Raw genomic sequence first — 17,066 nt, 5'->3', positions numbered from 1 at the left:
ACATAGTATGGATATTTTAACAGTATTTGTTCTTCCAGTCCATGAGCATGGAATAGTTTATCATTTATTTGAATCATCTTCAGTTTCTCTTATCATTGTTCTCTAGTTTTCAGAGTACAAGTCTTTTATCTCCTTGATTAAGTTTATTTCTAGGTATTTTTATTATTTTTAGTGAAATTGTAAATGAGATTATTTTCTTAATTTCTCTCTCTGTTAATTTATGATTAGTGTGTAGAAATGCAACAGATTTCTTCCATATATTGATTTTGTATCTTGCAACTATACTGAATTCATTTATCAGTTCTAAGAGTTATTTGGTGGGGTCTTTAGGAATTTCTAGATCGAGTATATGAATCTGCAAATAGTGAATGTTTTACTTCTTTACTGATTTGGATAACTTTTATTTCTTTTCTTCTCTGATCGCTGTGGCTAGGATTTCCAGTACTATGTTGAATAAAAGTGGTGACAGTGGACACCCTTGCCTTGCTCTTGGTCTGGCAGAGAAGTTTTCAGTTTTTCACCATTGAGTATGATGCTAGATGAGGGTTTTTCACATATGGCCTTTGTTATGTTGAGATATGTTCCCTCTAAACCTATTTTGTTTATGGCATTTATCATTTTTGTTGATGCAACATATCCTATTTGATTTATGAATATTGAACCACCCTGGCAACCCAGGAACAAATCCCACTTGATTGTGGTAAATGGGTTTTTTTCTAATGTGTTATTGGAATCAGTTTGCTAATATTTTGTTGAAGATTTTTCCATCTGTGTTCACCAGAGATATTGGCCTGTAATTCTCTTTTTTTATTAGCATTTTTATCTGGTTTTAGCATAAGGGTAATGCTGGCCTCATAGAATGAATTTAGAGGCTTTCCTTCCTCTTCTGTTTTTGGAATAACTTGGAAAAAATAGGTACTAACTATTTAAATATCTGACAGAATTAACCTATGAAGTCATATTGTCCTGGACTCTTTGTTTGTAGGGATTTTTTTTTTAATGCCATCAATGAAATTGAACTAGCAATTTGTTCAAATTTTCTACTTCTTCCTGTTGAGTTTTGAGAGGTGATATGTTCTAGGGATTTATCTATTTCTTCTAGTTTGTCCAATTTGTTGGCATACACATTTTCAGAATATTCTCTAATAGTCCTTGTATTTCTGTGGTGTCAGTTATTATTTCTCCTTTTTCATTTCTGATTTTATTTGAGCCCTCCATCCCAACCCTTTTTCTTTTTCTTTTTCCTGGCTAAAAGGTTATCAATTTTGTTATTCTCTTCAGAGAGCCAGCTTCTGGTTTCATTAATGTGTTCTATTGCTTTTTGTTTGTTTCTATTTTATTTCTGCTCTAATCTTTATTATTTTCTTCCTTTTGCTGGTTTGGAGTTTTGTACTTTTTATAGCTTTTATAGGTGGAAAGCCAGGTTGCTTATTTGACATTCTTCTTGCCCCTTAAGGTGCGCCTGTATTGTTCTAAAGTTCCCTCTTAGAACAGCTTTTGCTTCATTCCAAAGATTTTGGACTATTGTGGTTTCCCTTGTAACTCTTTTTTTTTCTCTTGCTCCGTTTAAAATTCTCTTCTGGGGCACCTGGGTGGCTCAGTTGGTTAAGCATCTGCCTTTGGCTCAGGACGTGACCTCAGGGTCCTAGGATCAAGCCCTGCATCAGGCTATCTGCTCAGTGGGGAATCTGCTTCTCCCTTTCCCTCTGTTCCTCCCTCCTGCTCATGCTTGCCCTTTCTCTCTCTGTCTCTCAAATAAATCTTTAAAAAAAATTAAAATTCTCTATCACCCTCTTGCACTATTGTTGGAAATGCAAACTGGTGCAACCACTGTGGAAAACAATGTCAGTGCCTCAGTAAGTTAAAATGGAACCACTCTATGAGGGGCACATGGGTGGCTCAGTTGGTTAAGCATCCAACTCTTGATTTTGGCTCAGGTCGTGATCTCAGGGTTGTGAGTTCAAGCCCAGTGTCAGACTCTGCACTGAGGATGGAGCCTGCTTAGGATTCTCTCTCTCCCTCTTCCTCTGCCCACCCCTCCCCACCCCCCAACACATGTGTACTCTCTAGGGGGAAAAAAAAAAAAAAAGAATTAAAAGGACAACCCTGTGATCCAGCAATTGCACTACTGTGTATTTGCCCAAAGAATACAAAAACACTAATTTAAAGGTATACATACATCCCTAAGCGTATAGCAGTATTATTTACAATAGCAAATTATGGAACATCCCAAATGTCCATCCATAGGTGGATGAATAAAGAAGTTGTGATATGTATACATACAAGGGAATATGATTCAGGCATAAAAAGATGAATTCTTTCCCTCCACAACAACATGGATGGAGTTGGAATATAATAATGGTAAGGGAAATAAGTCAGAGAAAGAAAAATACCATATGATTTCACTCATATGTGAAATTTAAGAAACAAGCAAGCAAAAGGAAAAAAAAGGCAAACCAGAAAATGGACTCTTAGCTATAGAGAACAAACTAATGGTCACCAGAGAGGAGGTGGGTGGGAGATGGGTGAAATAGGTGATAGGTTTTAAGGAAGGCACTTGTGATAAGCACCCGGTGCTTAAAAAAATAAAAAAACTTTTAAAAACCTTAAAAAATATAGATCTTTTAAAGTGCTCTGTGGCCCCAACTATAAAGCTATATATCATTTTACCCTTGCAAAAAATTTAACTTCCCATTAAAAAATAATAAATATTCTCTATCACTACTTTTTGCCATTTTAATTACTCATGTGTCTTGGTGTGGACGTCCTTGGGTTGATTTTGTTGGGGAAGGGGAGGTTTCTGTGCCTCCTGGACCTGAATGTTTGTTTCCTTCCCCATATTTGCAAACTTTTCAGCTATTTCCTCAAATAGATTTTCTGCCCCTTTTTCTCTCTCTTGTCCTTCTGGGGTCCCTATAATGTGAATGTTGTTATGCTTGGTGGTGTTGCTGAGTTCCCTTCGTGTATTCTCGTTTGTTATTCTTTCTGTTCTCTTGTTCAGCTTGATTGCTTTCCATCACTCTCTCCTTCTGGTTGCTGATCCATTGCTTTGCTGCCTCTGCTCTGTTTATTCCATCTAGTGTATTTTTAATTTCATTTATTGAGTTCTTTATCTCCGGTTCTTTTTTATGTTTTTTACATTTTCTCTCTTTGTTGAGGGTCTCACTGAGATCCTCCGCTCTTTTCTCAAGCCCGGGGAGCATCTTTCTGACCAATGTTTTAGATGCTTTATTAGGCGTATTATTTAATCTCTGTTTGATTTATTAGCTCCTTTGATGTGATTTTGTCCTGTTCTTCCATATGGTTCATATTCCTCTGTCTCCTCATTTTGTCTAATTCCTTGTATCTGTTTCTACTGTTAAGAAAGTCAGCTATGTCTCCTGTGCTGGAACGTAGTGGTCTTCTGAAGAAGAGGTCCTGTAGGGCCCTGCAGGGCAGTGTCCCATGTATCAGAACCGCACCCGTCAGGGATGTCTCCTGTTGTGGCTGAGCCTCATTTACCTTCAGTGCAGTCATCTGCAGTGGTTGTCTTTGCCCGCCATGGGCAGAGTTTAGTCCCTGTGTTAATGGGCCGGTCTGGGGCCACACTGGGCTTGAGTCGAGTCAGACCAGGCACAGACCTATGAGGCAGCAGCACCAAACTGCAGGGGGCTCTCCCTGTGTTGTCCCCTGAGAAGCTTCTGTATGTGGCCAGGGCCTGCAGTCTGATGTCTGCCCCCAGCCCCTTGCTGGGGCTGCGGTAGGACAGGTGTGTGTGGTTACCTTCCCTTGACCCCAGTGCAGGAGTCACTTTGGAGTGCTCCTGGCCCCTGGTGGGACTGCCTCACATGCCAGGTTTGTGGTACCACTTTGGATGGGTTCTGGCCTAGGGCATTTTGAAGGGGGCAAGTCCACAGGAGCACGAGTGGGTGGGGGAGGGAAATGGCACCTGCCAGCTCATTTGTTCTTGGAGAAGTCTCCTAAATATCTCTGGCTGTCCAGCATATGCTCTGAGATGAGTATGGAAATCTCCCTCCCAGCAGGTTTTCAAACTGCTGCTTCTACAGTGTATATCTGCAGGCTGTTTGTTGTGCTGTCTTTTTAAGGTTAAAAACTCAGTTTCCTCTCACCCTCTCATTCTCCCAGAGCCAGCCTGCTTGCTGACTTAGAATTTCCAGGTGTTAAGCCCCACTGATTGTGAGAACTCATGAAGTTAAGTCTCTCTGGTTTTCAAAGCCAAATATTGGGGAGATTTGTCTACCCAATGTGGGTCTCCTTTGTCTGGGGTGCCTGGTATGGGATCTGCTCTTCCCCTTTCCCCAAACCTGCGATGTTTCTCCCTCCCAAGGACAGTCTCATAGGTCAGTTTTCTGACCTTCCTACCTTTTGCATGTGGCCTCTTCCCTACATTTAGCAAAAAGTTCCTGCCCTTCCTACCTTTTGCATGTGGCCTCTTCCCTACATTTAGCTGCGGAGAATCTGTTGTGCCAGTCTTTGGGTTATTTACATGGAGGTAGGTGTTTATCTACGTGTATCCATGGGGTGAGGTGAGCTTTGTGTCCTTGTACTCCACCATTTTTCCTGGAAGTCCAGAATTTGGGTAATCTTAACAGAGTGCAAAGTTGGGACTGAAATGAAGAGGATAAATTAAAAGAAACCAAAAGCTTAAAATCCCATTTAAGTTTAAAAAAAAAAAAAAGAGTTGTGTACGTATAGGATGGATAAGGTTTGAATTTGTGATGTTTGTTGACAAGTACTGACTGATGCAGAGTGCCAATACAATCTCACGATAACTTAATAGAAACAAAATCTTATCAAAAGAGGCCACTAGTCCTTCTGCGCTCTTCCCTGAGTAGGCACTTTCAGAATACCATATTCTGACACAGCAAATATAAGGAAAAATACAACTGAACCAGTGATTTCATTTCTGTTTGGAATACCGTGGATACTGAGTGAGTTTGCAGAGTTAATTACTAAATACCGATGAAGTAAGTGGTGATATAATTAGTGTATGGTAAGTTTCAATTTCATACAGTAGTATATATAATAGCATATATAGTAGATTTGCAGAAAATAAGAACTTGGTATTTTTATAATAAGAACACATAAATAGTTAATACCTTTGTTATATTCCACACAAGTTTCAAGAGACTAAATCCTTGGTCTAAATCCTTGCTAAATCAAAGTGTGGTCTGTGGACCAGCAGCATCAACCTCACCCGGGAGTTTAGTAGAAATGTAGACTTCTGGGGCGCCTGGGTGGCTCAGTGGGTTAAAGCCTCTGCCTTCGGCTCAGGTCATGATCCCAGGGTCCTGGGATCGAGCCCCATATTGGGCTCTCTGCTCAGCAGGGAGCCTGCTTACCCCCTCTCTCTCTCTGCCTGCCTCTCTGCCTGCTTGTCATCTCTGTCTATCAAATAAATAAATAAAATCTTTAAAAAAAAATGTAGACTTCTGGGCCCCGTTCCACACCAAGTTAATGAAAACTTGTATTTTAGCAAGATCCTCAGGTAATTTGTATGATAATTAAGGTTTAAGAGCATGAAAAATTCTGAACCTCAGGTGTGTTCAATGAGAGCTTTAAAAAACTATAAAGATGTCTCTAAATTTCTTTTATATTATCTTATAGCACGATGCCATTCCTTGGATAGAATAAGAAGAAAAATAAAGGACAGTGCAGTAGTTGTGACTTGTGATTATTTCATTGTCCTAGGCAGTTCCATCATTCTTACATTTTCACAGTTTGTTTTTTTTTTTCTTTTTTTTTTTTTTGCACAAATTTAAATGCTTGAGTAATAATGAGAATTTCTGGGATGAATAAATAACAAGATTTTTTAAAATATAGAAAATATAAAAGCACTAAAATTCCACAATATACCTTAAATTTATAAAAGAGTCCACTGGACTCATGTTAAATGCAAAATAGAATGAGTTTTATTCTACTTTTAAAATACACAATTTTTTTCTTTATTTTTTGGAAGAAAGAATCGTCTGAAAAAGAAACTCAAAATAAAAAATTGGGTCCAGTACACCCTGATGACATATCAGGTGTTAAGAGGGTTAAGGATCTGGGCGCCTGGGTGGCTCAGTGGGTTAAGCGGCTGCCTGCAGCTCAGGTCATGATCCCAGAGTCCTGGGATCGAGTCCCGCATCAGGTTCTCTGCTCAGCGGGGAGCCTGCTTCCCCCCCCCCCAACCCCCTGCCTACTGCTCTGCCTACTTGTGCACGCTGTCTCTCTGTCAAATAAATAAATAAAATCTTACCAAAAAAAAATTTAAAAAGAGGGTTAAGGATCTTTCACAATGCACTGAAAACCAGATCGCACATAAGAAAATCTAGGTAGGAATGCAAAGTAATATGAAATAGAAGTATCGAATGAATCCTGTAAAGGTTTAGAACAATGAGAGTCTCAGTAATGTATTCACTGAGTATTACGCAGTCACATTGTTCTTAGAATTGGGGATAAAGTAGGCTGTTGGAGACCTACCGGAGGAGCCTGACAGTAAACTAGCCAGTGACAGTTTGTATAGTATGTGCTATCCAGGACAGAGCAGGTGAGGAGAAAGGTTCTGCTGCAGAGATCTGGATACCACAGGGCAGAGGCTTCCGTCCCTGCTTTGTAATCTGAGAGCTGGATCCAGGAAGCCCTTGAGGGGTTGCTATTTGACCAGACTCAGAGTGCAAGGAAACCGAACACAGCCAAGCAAAACTGCAGCGACCTATTCTGTTCTAAAGAAACCTTTCATCTCCTTACTTGAGGGAAACTGTCCTGCAGCCTCAGGGATCCCCAGGATGCAGAGAAAATCCACCCCCCCTTTCTCGGTCTGCTCCTCGTTCTGAGATGTCCTGCAGCGCAGGAAACCTAAATGGGAACTCTACGAAGAACCCTTCCTCTGCCACCCCAGCTCTGAAACCTCTCATTCAGAAGGTGTAGAAGACACTGATTGTTACTGAACTTGGTTTGCATTTCACACAGCAGTGCCAGTCTTGAGCTCACACTCTCAATTTCCACATCTGTAAACTGGGAGAAACACCCAACTTGCAGGACTGTTGTGAAAATCCTAGATAATACATGTCCCATGCCCGGTACACGAGTGTTTGGTAAACAGATGCTGTGTTGTTGTTTTAGTTAATATAATGTATATTTGTTTCAGGGATACAGGTCTGTGAATCTTCAGTCTTAGACAATTCACAGTGCTCACCATAGCACATACCCTCCCCAATGTCCATGCCCCAGCCACCCTGTCCCTCCCCCAGACCCCCCAGCAGTTTGTTTTCTGAGTTTGTTTGTTTCCTGAGATTGAGTCTCTTACGGTTTGTCTCCCTCCCTGCTTATCATTCCTCATCACTATGGTTCATTTATAGTTCTCTTCAGATGCGATAACCAAATATGTTCAATTTCAGTGTTCAAATATGCTTCAGTACCTCACTTAGATGGTTTCAGTCTCATGAAAATTACTCTATAAGAGAAACAGTAACAATTCAGTTCCTCTAAATGAGTGAGAATTCTAGGGAGTTTTCACCCATTTCTTGTCCTTGGCCGCTCCCTCCAGAGTACTGTGCTGGGATAGATGGTGAGCGGGTTCACGTATCAGTGTAAAATAGGGATAAATACACATTCTGGGAAGTCAGCTGCATGAAAGTCAGGGAATTTCATTATGTCCACTTCTAGCCATTCTCTAAACTGTCTAGTTTCATTCACAAATGTAAACACATTCCTATTCAGACCCACAACAGACTGGCTGGGAGCCATCCCTCACGGGCGGCCAAATGAAGTGTCAACATTAGACACCCATTCCGAGCCCTGGGAGCAGCACAGAGGCCTCGCTGTGTAACAGTACTCTGGTTTGTGTCCCTTGTCTCTGGAAGGAGATGTCATGTCCGGGTCTCTCAGTTCTGTACAGCTCCGCCTTGCCCCTGAGGGTCCCAGGAAGGTGTCAGAGTTGTATCTGGTTCATCTGAGAAGGATCCATTCCTGAGAGCTGGTTGGATCCCATTTCCCGATCTGCCATTATGGAATGCTTCAGATTTCATTTTCTCTGAAATGCCTTTTTTTTTTAAGGCAAGGATTTAGATACTGTGTCTTACAAACTCAGCAGTCTGTCTTAAGACCTTAATAATCTTTGCTCATTTAAAAAGAAGTGAGGAAAGAGTGGTGGGAAATAATTATTCTGATCAAGTAAGTGTCTTTAAAATGTTCTACAAAACAGTGTCAACACGAGAACAAACCCCAAGATCTTGAATCACCACAGTAGACAATATAATGCCCATGACTGATAAATGCTAAAACCCACAAAATGCCTGAAACATAAATGAAGGGGCATGAAGGAGGAGTGCATGAAGGCAGGGGTGGGGAGGGAAGAGAGGAGGAAGAGGAAGGAAAGGGAGGAAGAAACTGAGCTCCAGCTGACACAGCTCGGACGAGGTGGGAGTCCCACTCAACATGTGCTGGCAAAAAAGTAGGTATGCTTTTCATGGCTCTCCTGTTTCCAGGTACTCTCAGAGAAAGGCAGCTAAGGCAGGAGTGCCTGGCCAGCCTGTCCCCCAGCATGGCCAGGTGCATGGCACAGAGCCGGGAGACCATCTCCGCTTTGTGTAGGGAGTCAGCCTTACACAAAGGCTGTGGGTTTGCCTCCCATGGGTCACCACTGCCTCCAGGTGGTGGTCTTCCTAGTGGCCATAGAACAAGAAGCAGGGACAGGACATCACCTGAGGGTTGTGCAGCCCTATGCCTCTGGTAGGGAGGAGCACGGTGTGAGGGGTGAGGATGGCGGGTATGGCGCATGTGGTGAGGTGGGTGGAGGCCACCTTGTTATGGGTTCTGGCTCAACCATTAGAAAGATCCGTTTCTGGTGCTCTTGATTCTTTCCTGTAAATCCTTTCCATATGGAATCATATCCCTTTGGCACAAAGAACATTCTCAGCATACATTGTAGTGCAGTTCTGCTGGCTACGGATTCTCTTACTTGGGCATCATACGACAATGTCCTTATTTCACCTTCATTTTTGAAGGATATACTATTCTACCTTGCAGTCCCTAAGCAACCACTGATTTGCTTTCTGTCACATATCTAAGTTTATGTTTCCTAGAATTTCATGTAAATGGAAGCACATGGTGTGTTCTCTCTCTCTCTCTGTCTAGCTTCTTCATAATTTTGAGAGCCATGTGTTGTGTGTGCATCAGTCGTTCTTTTACTCTGTTGAGAAGTCTTTCATTGTATAGACACACAATTTATTCATTCACCTATTGATGGATGTTTGGAAGGTTTCTGTTTTTTTAGCTATTAAAAATTAAGCTGCCATGAATATTTGACATACATGCTTTATTTTTTCTTGGGCAAATATACCTAGAAGTAGTATGCTGGATCATATGGTAGGTGAATGTTGATGTTTTTACCAAACTACTAAACTGTTTTTCAGCATGGTTGTACCATTTTACATTCTTAGCAGCTGTGGTAAGCAAGTAGGGATACACAAAATAAAGCTTACTTCCAACCTTTCCATCCTTCAGCCTTTGTTATACACAGCCATAAATTAAAGTCATGGAACATTCTACTGGATAGTTATCCAAAGAAAACAAAACACCTACTCAAAAAGATATATGCACCCCACTGCTTCTTGCAACACTATTAAAAATGGCCAAGATAGGGAAGCAACCCAAGTGTCCATCAATATAGGAATGTAAATATACGTATAGTGGAATACTATTCAGCCATAAAAAATGAGATCTTGCCATTTGTGACAACAAATGGACCCAGAGGGTATTATGCTACGTGAAAGAAGTCTGATGGACAAAGACAAACACCACATGGCTTCACTTAGATGTAGAATCTAAAAAAACAGTACAAAAGCAGGAACAGACCCACAGAGAACAAACTGATGGTTGCCAGAGGGAAGATGGGTGAGGGGATGGGCAAAATGGATGAAGGGGATTAGGAAATACAGGCTTCCAGTTATGGAATGAAGAAGTCATGGGCCTGAAAGAGTGCACACAGGGAATATAGTCAATGGTACTGTAATAGCGCTGTATGGGAGCAGATGGTAACTGCACTTGTGGGGAGCAGAGCACAGCCTCTAGAGTTGTCAGATCACTATGTTGTGTGCCTGAAGCCAGCGTAGCAGTGCGTGTCACCTGCACTTCAATAAAAATAAAGTCCCAGCACATGGACTTTACTGTGTGGGCAAGGGGAAATCCCTGAAGTTGTTAGAGAATTGTTTGGCAGAGAATTACTTGGCCTGGGGAACTTGAAACATAATCTGTGGAGGGGAAGCCAATATCATGGATGGGTGTCTTTGTTGGCTCATGGGGTTTCCTGTGTAGCGGGGCACGACCCCAGGACGGCTAGCATGGGGCCCTCTGAAGTATGGTGTTCAAGATGGCATTTCTCTTGCTGAGGTGTAGGGGCAGTACTGTTGCCCTTTTCTAATCTGTCCAAATAGCCATCTTTTAAAACGCACCTTGAATCCTTACTCCTGCAGGGTCCTGCGTCATTGTGGCAGTTCTGTGTATCTCCTCCTTCTCAGGTTTGCTGCTTGCCTTTCTCTGTATGTTACTTTCACATTTTGTCTGTAAGCTTTTGAATCCTTTTTGTCCTCCTTTGTCTGGCCAAGTGTTAGTACATAACGGTTGTTCAAAATGTTGGCTGAGTGAACGAAGTGTGCTGCACGTAGTTTGTAGTTTGTTGATTTTTCTTAGCTCCTGGGTTATCGTGTTCCTCCTAGGAAATCACCCAACATGCTTTTACCATAGCACCCGGTGCGGCTATGAATTCATTACCTGAGCTGCTCTCTCCCATGCTGTGCCAAGTGTTCATCCTTCGTTGGCTAACACTACCCAATTTCTACTTAACACTTAATGTTTTACTAACCTGGGATAAATTTTCATTTGTTCTCCTGATCTCCTCTCATTATCTCATTGTCTTTTTAGATTGTATCCTTACTAAGCTGCATTAAATAACCCAGAAATAAAGAGTTTATTTTTATTCAAGTTTCTGATTTTCCCAATATTGGCTTTATTTCCACCTGTCATGAGGGTCCGTAGAGACCCTGGTTGTAAACATTCCCCAAGTGAGTCCTGTCTCAATCTATTTGTACGTGCTGATTCTTCTTCCTGAAATGATCTTCCTTCTCCATCTACAAGGTGTCCTAGAGTCTTTCAGAACTTAGCAGCAATGGCATCTCTTCCTGGGAGGCTTCTCTTTTTAATATATTAAAACTATATTAAATTTGCTACCTCTATGTTCTTCATTTCAGGGGTACAACATAGTAATTCAGTATATACATAATAATTCAGTATATATATGACATGATCACCACAGTAAGTCTGATTAACATATATAGTTATACTTTTTTATTCATTTTACATAGAAGTTTGTACCCATCTTGCCCACCCTCATATCACTGCCTCTGGTAACCACCAAACTCTTCTTTGTACCTATGAATTTGGGGTTTTGGTTTTTGTACTTTTAGATTCCACATTTAAGTGAGGTCAGAAGGTATCTGTCTTTCTCTCATTTCATTTAGCATAATGCCCTCGAGGTCTATCCATGTTGTCACAAATGGCAAGATTTCCTTCCTTTTTATGGCCAAATATTTTTTTCCTCTCTGTTCTTACAGCACGTCCCTGACGTTTCTCTCATATTGAAGACATTAATATTGTAATTATTGATTTGCTTATAGTATCCTGTGTCAAGATGAGTACCGGGTCTTATTTGACTTTGTATTTCAGCTCCTGAGATTGTGCTAGCATATAGTAATGGTCAGGTAATTGGTTAATGAATCACACATTAATGACCGAAAGATTGGAGTGTTCCCTCTATTTTATTTATTAAAGTACAATTTAGATACAGTGTTATGTTAATGTACAATATATTGATTCAATTCGATAATTACTCAGTGCTAATCATGATCAATGTAGACAACATCTGTCACCATACAATATTATTACAATATTATTGACTGTTCTCTATGCTGTACTTTTCATCCCTGTGACTTATTTCTTTTATAACTGGGAGTTTGTACCTCTTAATCTTGTGTATTTTGCCCATCCCCTACCTGTTTCCCTGCTGGCAACCACCAGTTTTTTCTCTGTATTTGAGAGTCCATTTTTTTTTTAGTTTGTCTTTTAGGCTCCACATGTTAGTGAAATCATATGATATTTGTTTTTCTCTGTAACTGAGAGTTTGTACCTCTTAATCTTGTGTATTTTGCCCATCCCCTACCTGTTTCCCTGCTGGCAACCACCAATTTTTTCTCTGTATTTGAGAGTCCATTTTTTTTTAGTTTGTCTTTTAGACTCCACATGTTAGTGAAATCATATGGTATTTGTCTTTCTCTGTCAGACTGCTTTCACTTAGCATTATACCCTCTAGGTCCATCCATGTTGTCACAGATGGCAAAGTCTCTCTTTATGGTTACGTGATAATCCATTGTATATATACACCACATCTTCTTGATCCACTCTTGTGTTGATGAACAGCTGGGCAGCTTCCATAACTTGGCTATTGTAAATAATGGTGCAATAAACATAGGGGTGCATGTATCTTTTCAAATTACTGTTTTTGTTTTCTTTGGGTAAATGTCCGGTAATGGGATTACTGGATCATATGGTTGATTTCAGTTTTAACTTTGGGGGGAACCTCCATACTGTTTTTCACAGTTGTTGCACCAATTTAATTTCCTGCAGTGTGTGGGGGTTCCTTTTCTTCACATCCTTACCAACACTTGTTATTTCTTGTCTTTTTGATACCAGTTATCTGACAAGTGTGAGATGATATCCCCTTATGTTTTCAGTTGGTTACCCCTGACAGTTAGTGAGATCGAGCACCTTTTCATGTGTTTTTTGGACATCTGTATATCTTTGGAATAATGTCTGTTCACATCCTCTGCCCATTTTTAAATTGGAGTATTTGTTTTTGGGTGGGGAGTTAGGTCTTTATATATATTGGATACTAACTCCTCACTAGATGTATCATTTGAAAATATCTTCTCCCATTCTGTAGATTGTCTTTTTGTTTTGTTGATGGTTTCTTTTGCTCTGCAAAATCTTATTTTATATAGTCCCAGTTTATTTTTGCTTTGTTTCTCTTGCCTAAGGAGACAGATCCATAAATATATTGCTAAGGGCAGTGCCCAAGAGATTACTGCCTATGTTTTCTTCTAAGAGTTTTATGATTTCGGGTCTCACATTTAGGTCTTTAATCCCTTTGAGTTTAGTTTTGTGTATGGTGTAAGAATGTGGTCCACTTTTACCTTTTTGCATATAGCTGTCCATATTTCCCACAGCATTTATTGAAAAGACTGTCTTTTCCCATTGTACATTCTTGCCTCTTTTGTCATAGACTAATTGGCCATATAGGTTTGGGTTTATTTCTGGGCTCTATTCTGTTCCATTGATCTTTGTGTCTGTTTTCATACCAGTACCATACTGTTTTGATTAAAGTTGCTTTGTAGTATAGCTTGAAATTTGATACCTCTAGCTTTGTTCTTATATTTCTTCAGCTGTTTGAGGTCTTTTGTGGTTCCATACAAATTTTAGTATTTTTCTATTTCTGTGAAAAATACTATAGGTGTTTTGATAGTGATTGCATTGAATCTATACATTGCTCTGGGTAGTATAGACATTTTAACAATGTTAATTCTCCTTACCCATGAGCATGGTGTGTCTTTCCATTTGTGTCATCAGTGTCTTACCAACTTTCATCAGTTGTCTTTTAGTTTTCAGAGTATAGGTCCTTTCACCTCCTTGTTTAAATTTATTTCTAGATATTTTATTCTTTTTGGTGCAACTGTAAATGGGATTTTTTTTTTTTTTTAGATTTCTCTTTCTGCTACTTCATCATTAGTATATAGAAATGGAACAGTTTTCTGTTAATTTTGTATCTTGCAACTTTACTAATTTATCCATTTTAATGGATTTTGGTGGAGTCATTAGGATTTTCCACCTGCAAATAGTGACAGTTTTACTTCTTTACCAATCTGGATGCCTTTTGCTTCTTTTTCTTGCCTGATTCCTGCAGCTACAACTTCATAGTACCATGCTAAATAAATGTGGTGAGAGTACACATCGTTGTCTTGTTCCTGATCTTAGAGGAAAAGCTTTCAGCTTTTCACTGTCAAGGATGATGTTAGCTCCTTGTGGGTTTTTCAAATATAGCCTTTATTATGTTAAGGTATGGCCCTCTGAACCCACTTTGTTCAGAGTTTTCTTCATGAATTGGTGTTGTATTTTGTCTAATGCTTTTATGGTGCCTATTGAGATGATGACATGGTTTGTTTTTTTTTAAATTTTTCCTCTTGTTAATGTGATATACCAGTTGATTTGCAAATATTGAACCACCCTTGTATCTCTGGAATAAACCCCACTTGATTGTAGTGAATTATCCTTTTAATGTGTTGCTGGAATTGGTTGCTAATGTTTTGCTGAGGATTTTTGGGTCTATGTTCATCAGAGATACTGGCCTCTAGGGTTTTGCTGCTGTTGTTGTGTTGTTTTGTTTTTGTAGTGTCCTCTGGTTTTGTTATCGGGGTAATGGTGTGGAATGCCCTTTGTTACTCATTTTTTTCCACTCTGCTCTCTCTCCATATTTTCCCCTCTCTTTTATTTCTGGTCTTCCACTGTGACTAAAATTTCTGCAACCTCATAGAACTAATACAAGTTCTGTAACCTTAGTTAAGTGTTTTCTTAGACCTACAGATGGAAAATGGATTTTGGACAATAGCAAACAGACTGAAAGAGCTTAAACATGTGTGGGTGGATGTGGCAATGAAAGGAAGATTTCATTGGTGTTTGTTAGGAGGGTGGGTTCATCAGTGAGGTTAACATTCTTTGCTCAAGAATGAGAGGCCTCAGGACAGATCTGCTCTTTTCTAATGGCAACACAACTCTTACTCTGTCACACTGACATGTGAGGTAGGTGACCATTCTCAAATATAGAGGTCTCCCAAAATGTCCTTCATGGAAATCAAAACACTAGAAACTTCAAGCTTGATTGAGCCCACATACTTTTTATAGAACTACAATGAAATAATAAAGGTCCTATTACATGGCCAGCAGCTATAGGTGCTAACAGATGTCAGCCACTAATCCTCATCCACTCTCCCAAGCTTCCTAAAGTCCCCAAAGATCTAAGTTTCCTGGAAGTTTTCTCAGGATCAAAGTCAAATAAAAAATAGGTCTAAATGATAGGTGCCAATCACCAAAAGTACAGATCTTCTCAGATGCCAGTAAGTTAATTCTCCTTTTTGGCACTTAGACTTTCTTTGAGAATGCTTTGACTGCACTCCCGCCGTCGATTATACAGAATGTTCTAGATGAACATCCTGAGGGCTGTCACAGTCAACTCACCCATCTACTGGCCCTAGAATTCTCTTCAAACATCCCTTTGCTAGGAACACTGAGGAGTGCTTTGCCTTTTCTTCCCTTTGCTTGAGGTGGTGCTCTAGACCATTGAGCAGGGGTAGGGAACACCTTAGTAGGTATTTTGAGCAGTGTAATAGCACACCACCATGAACAGGAGCTAAACCAAGAGCCTGTGGCCAATTTAGCAACCACAAGATTCTTAATAGAAATTCTCCTGTCTCAACCTAAATCCAGTTAAAGTGACAGTAATAATTTGATGTACCCTAGTGACACTGTTTAATATGGTATTAAATAAATATCCATGTAATAGAAAAGGTTCTGAAAACAAAATATGAAGGTTATTTAAAAATAGCTGTACTGCTTAATTTCCTTACTTGAAAAATAAGTCCCCTTTAAAGCTTTAGATTCAACTTTGTAAAATACAACTCAGCTGAATTTTCATTTAACAATTACATTATATCCTGTAGATACAGACCCTCCATGTTGTTTGCACACAACCTCTGTTAATAGTAACAATAGAAGTTGCTTATGGGAAAGCTTATGCCTCTAAGCATTTTAGAGGGAAATGAAATTAAGGTCAATAACCCTTCAATGTTTAAATGTTTAAATGAAAAAGCCTGTTTTCCAGGACTCCTGTTGCGTAAGGAAAGGAAAAAGGAATTGTTTCCTTCCAAATCCACACAAGCTCATGAATGGTGAGGCTGCGTTTAACTCGTCTGTTTTCCTTAAGTTTTTGCATCCGAGAGTCCCTGAAGCTAGGACTGGGAGATTCTGGCAGCTGTTCTGTTGGTAGTGGTCTGTTTTGAGAGTTCCCCTGCCACCCCCCCCCCCCCCAAAAAACCCACTTTAATCTTTTTTTTTTTCCCCCTTTTCAGGAGCATCTAAAGGCCTTTGATGATGAAATCAATGCTTTTTTGGACAATATGTTTGGACCTCGAGGTGAGTAAGCTACTCAAGAACTTCACGTGGAGGAGGGTTTCGTCACTTCTGGTGTCTTTTAAACAGGATAGTGCTCAACATTTAGAGATTTAAGTTCCCTCACCTTTGATACCCTTCTCCCAGGACATCCAGAAAGCCTCAGTTCTCGGCAGTCTTCTTCGGGTGAAAGTCCTGGGAGCCGCAAGCAAGGGCAGACTGCGGCTGTCCTTGTGCCCTTCACGACTTCCACGCCTTTCTCCGCCACTTACTCACCGCTCACGTTCCGCACATGCGCAGTCAGCAGTAGTCTCTGCGCTTGCGTGTCTCCTCTGTGCGCTCACTCCGCCCAGGCTCCGCGGTGTGACTGCCGCGCCTGCGCACCTGCGCACCTGCACTCTGGCAGGTCCCGGTCACCTCCGCCTCACCGCGGAGCATGGTCTTCTCTAGCACCAAGGACGTCTTAGTCACACTACACAGCTTGCAGATGAATGAGCCTGGCTGGTTCACACTGTGGGAAATCTGTGGTTCTGTGGGTCTCTAAGTTATTTCCCGAGCCCTGCTGGGTAGGGGTGGAGGGAAATGGCGTTTTCCTGTCTCTCAAAAATCTAAACAGAACCATGTAGAGATTACTTAGGCCACTTCAGTCTCTGTGTAGGCTTTAGAAGCTTTCCTAAACGAATGACTCTTTGTATAGTTTATTATAATGATACTGTGCAATTGTTCAGAGCTTAAAAAAAAAGATTTTAAGTAATCCCTACGTCCAGGGTGGGGCGGGAGATCAAGAGTCACCTGCTCCACTAACCAAGGCA

General features: G+C 40.5%; 1 protein-coding gene across 1 annotated transcript in view; it reads left to right on the top strand.

Moving 5' to 3' along the window:
* The window catches only part of ELOVL2 (ELOVL fatty acid elongase 2), a 74,740-nt gene that overhangs the window by 38,313 nt on the left and 19,361 nt on the right, over positions 1-17,066 (top strand). The window contains exon 2 of the mRNA XM_046004084.1: positions 16,215-16,278. Coding sequence (XP_045860040.1) covers positions 16,215-16,278 — 64 coding nt within the window. The remainder of the gene's footprint in view (positions 1-16,214; positions 16,279-17,066) is intronic.

The sequence above is a fragment of the Meles meles genome, chromosome 5, assembly GCF_922984935.1.
Source record: "Meles meles chromosome 5, mMelMel3.1 paternal haplotype, whole genome shotgun sequence".
Taxonomy (NCBI): domain Eukaryota; kingdom Metazoa; phylum Chordata; class Mammalia; order Carnivora; family Mustelidae; genus Meles; species Meles meles.
This window is presented reverse-complemented; position numbering and strand designations above follow the sequence as displayed.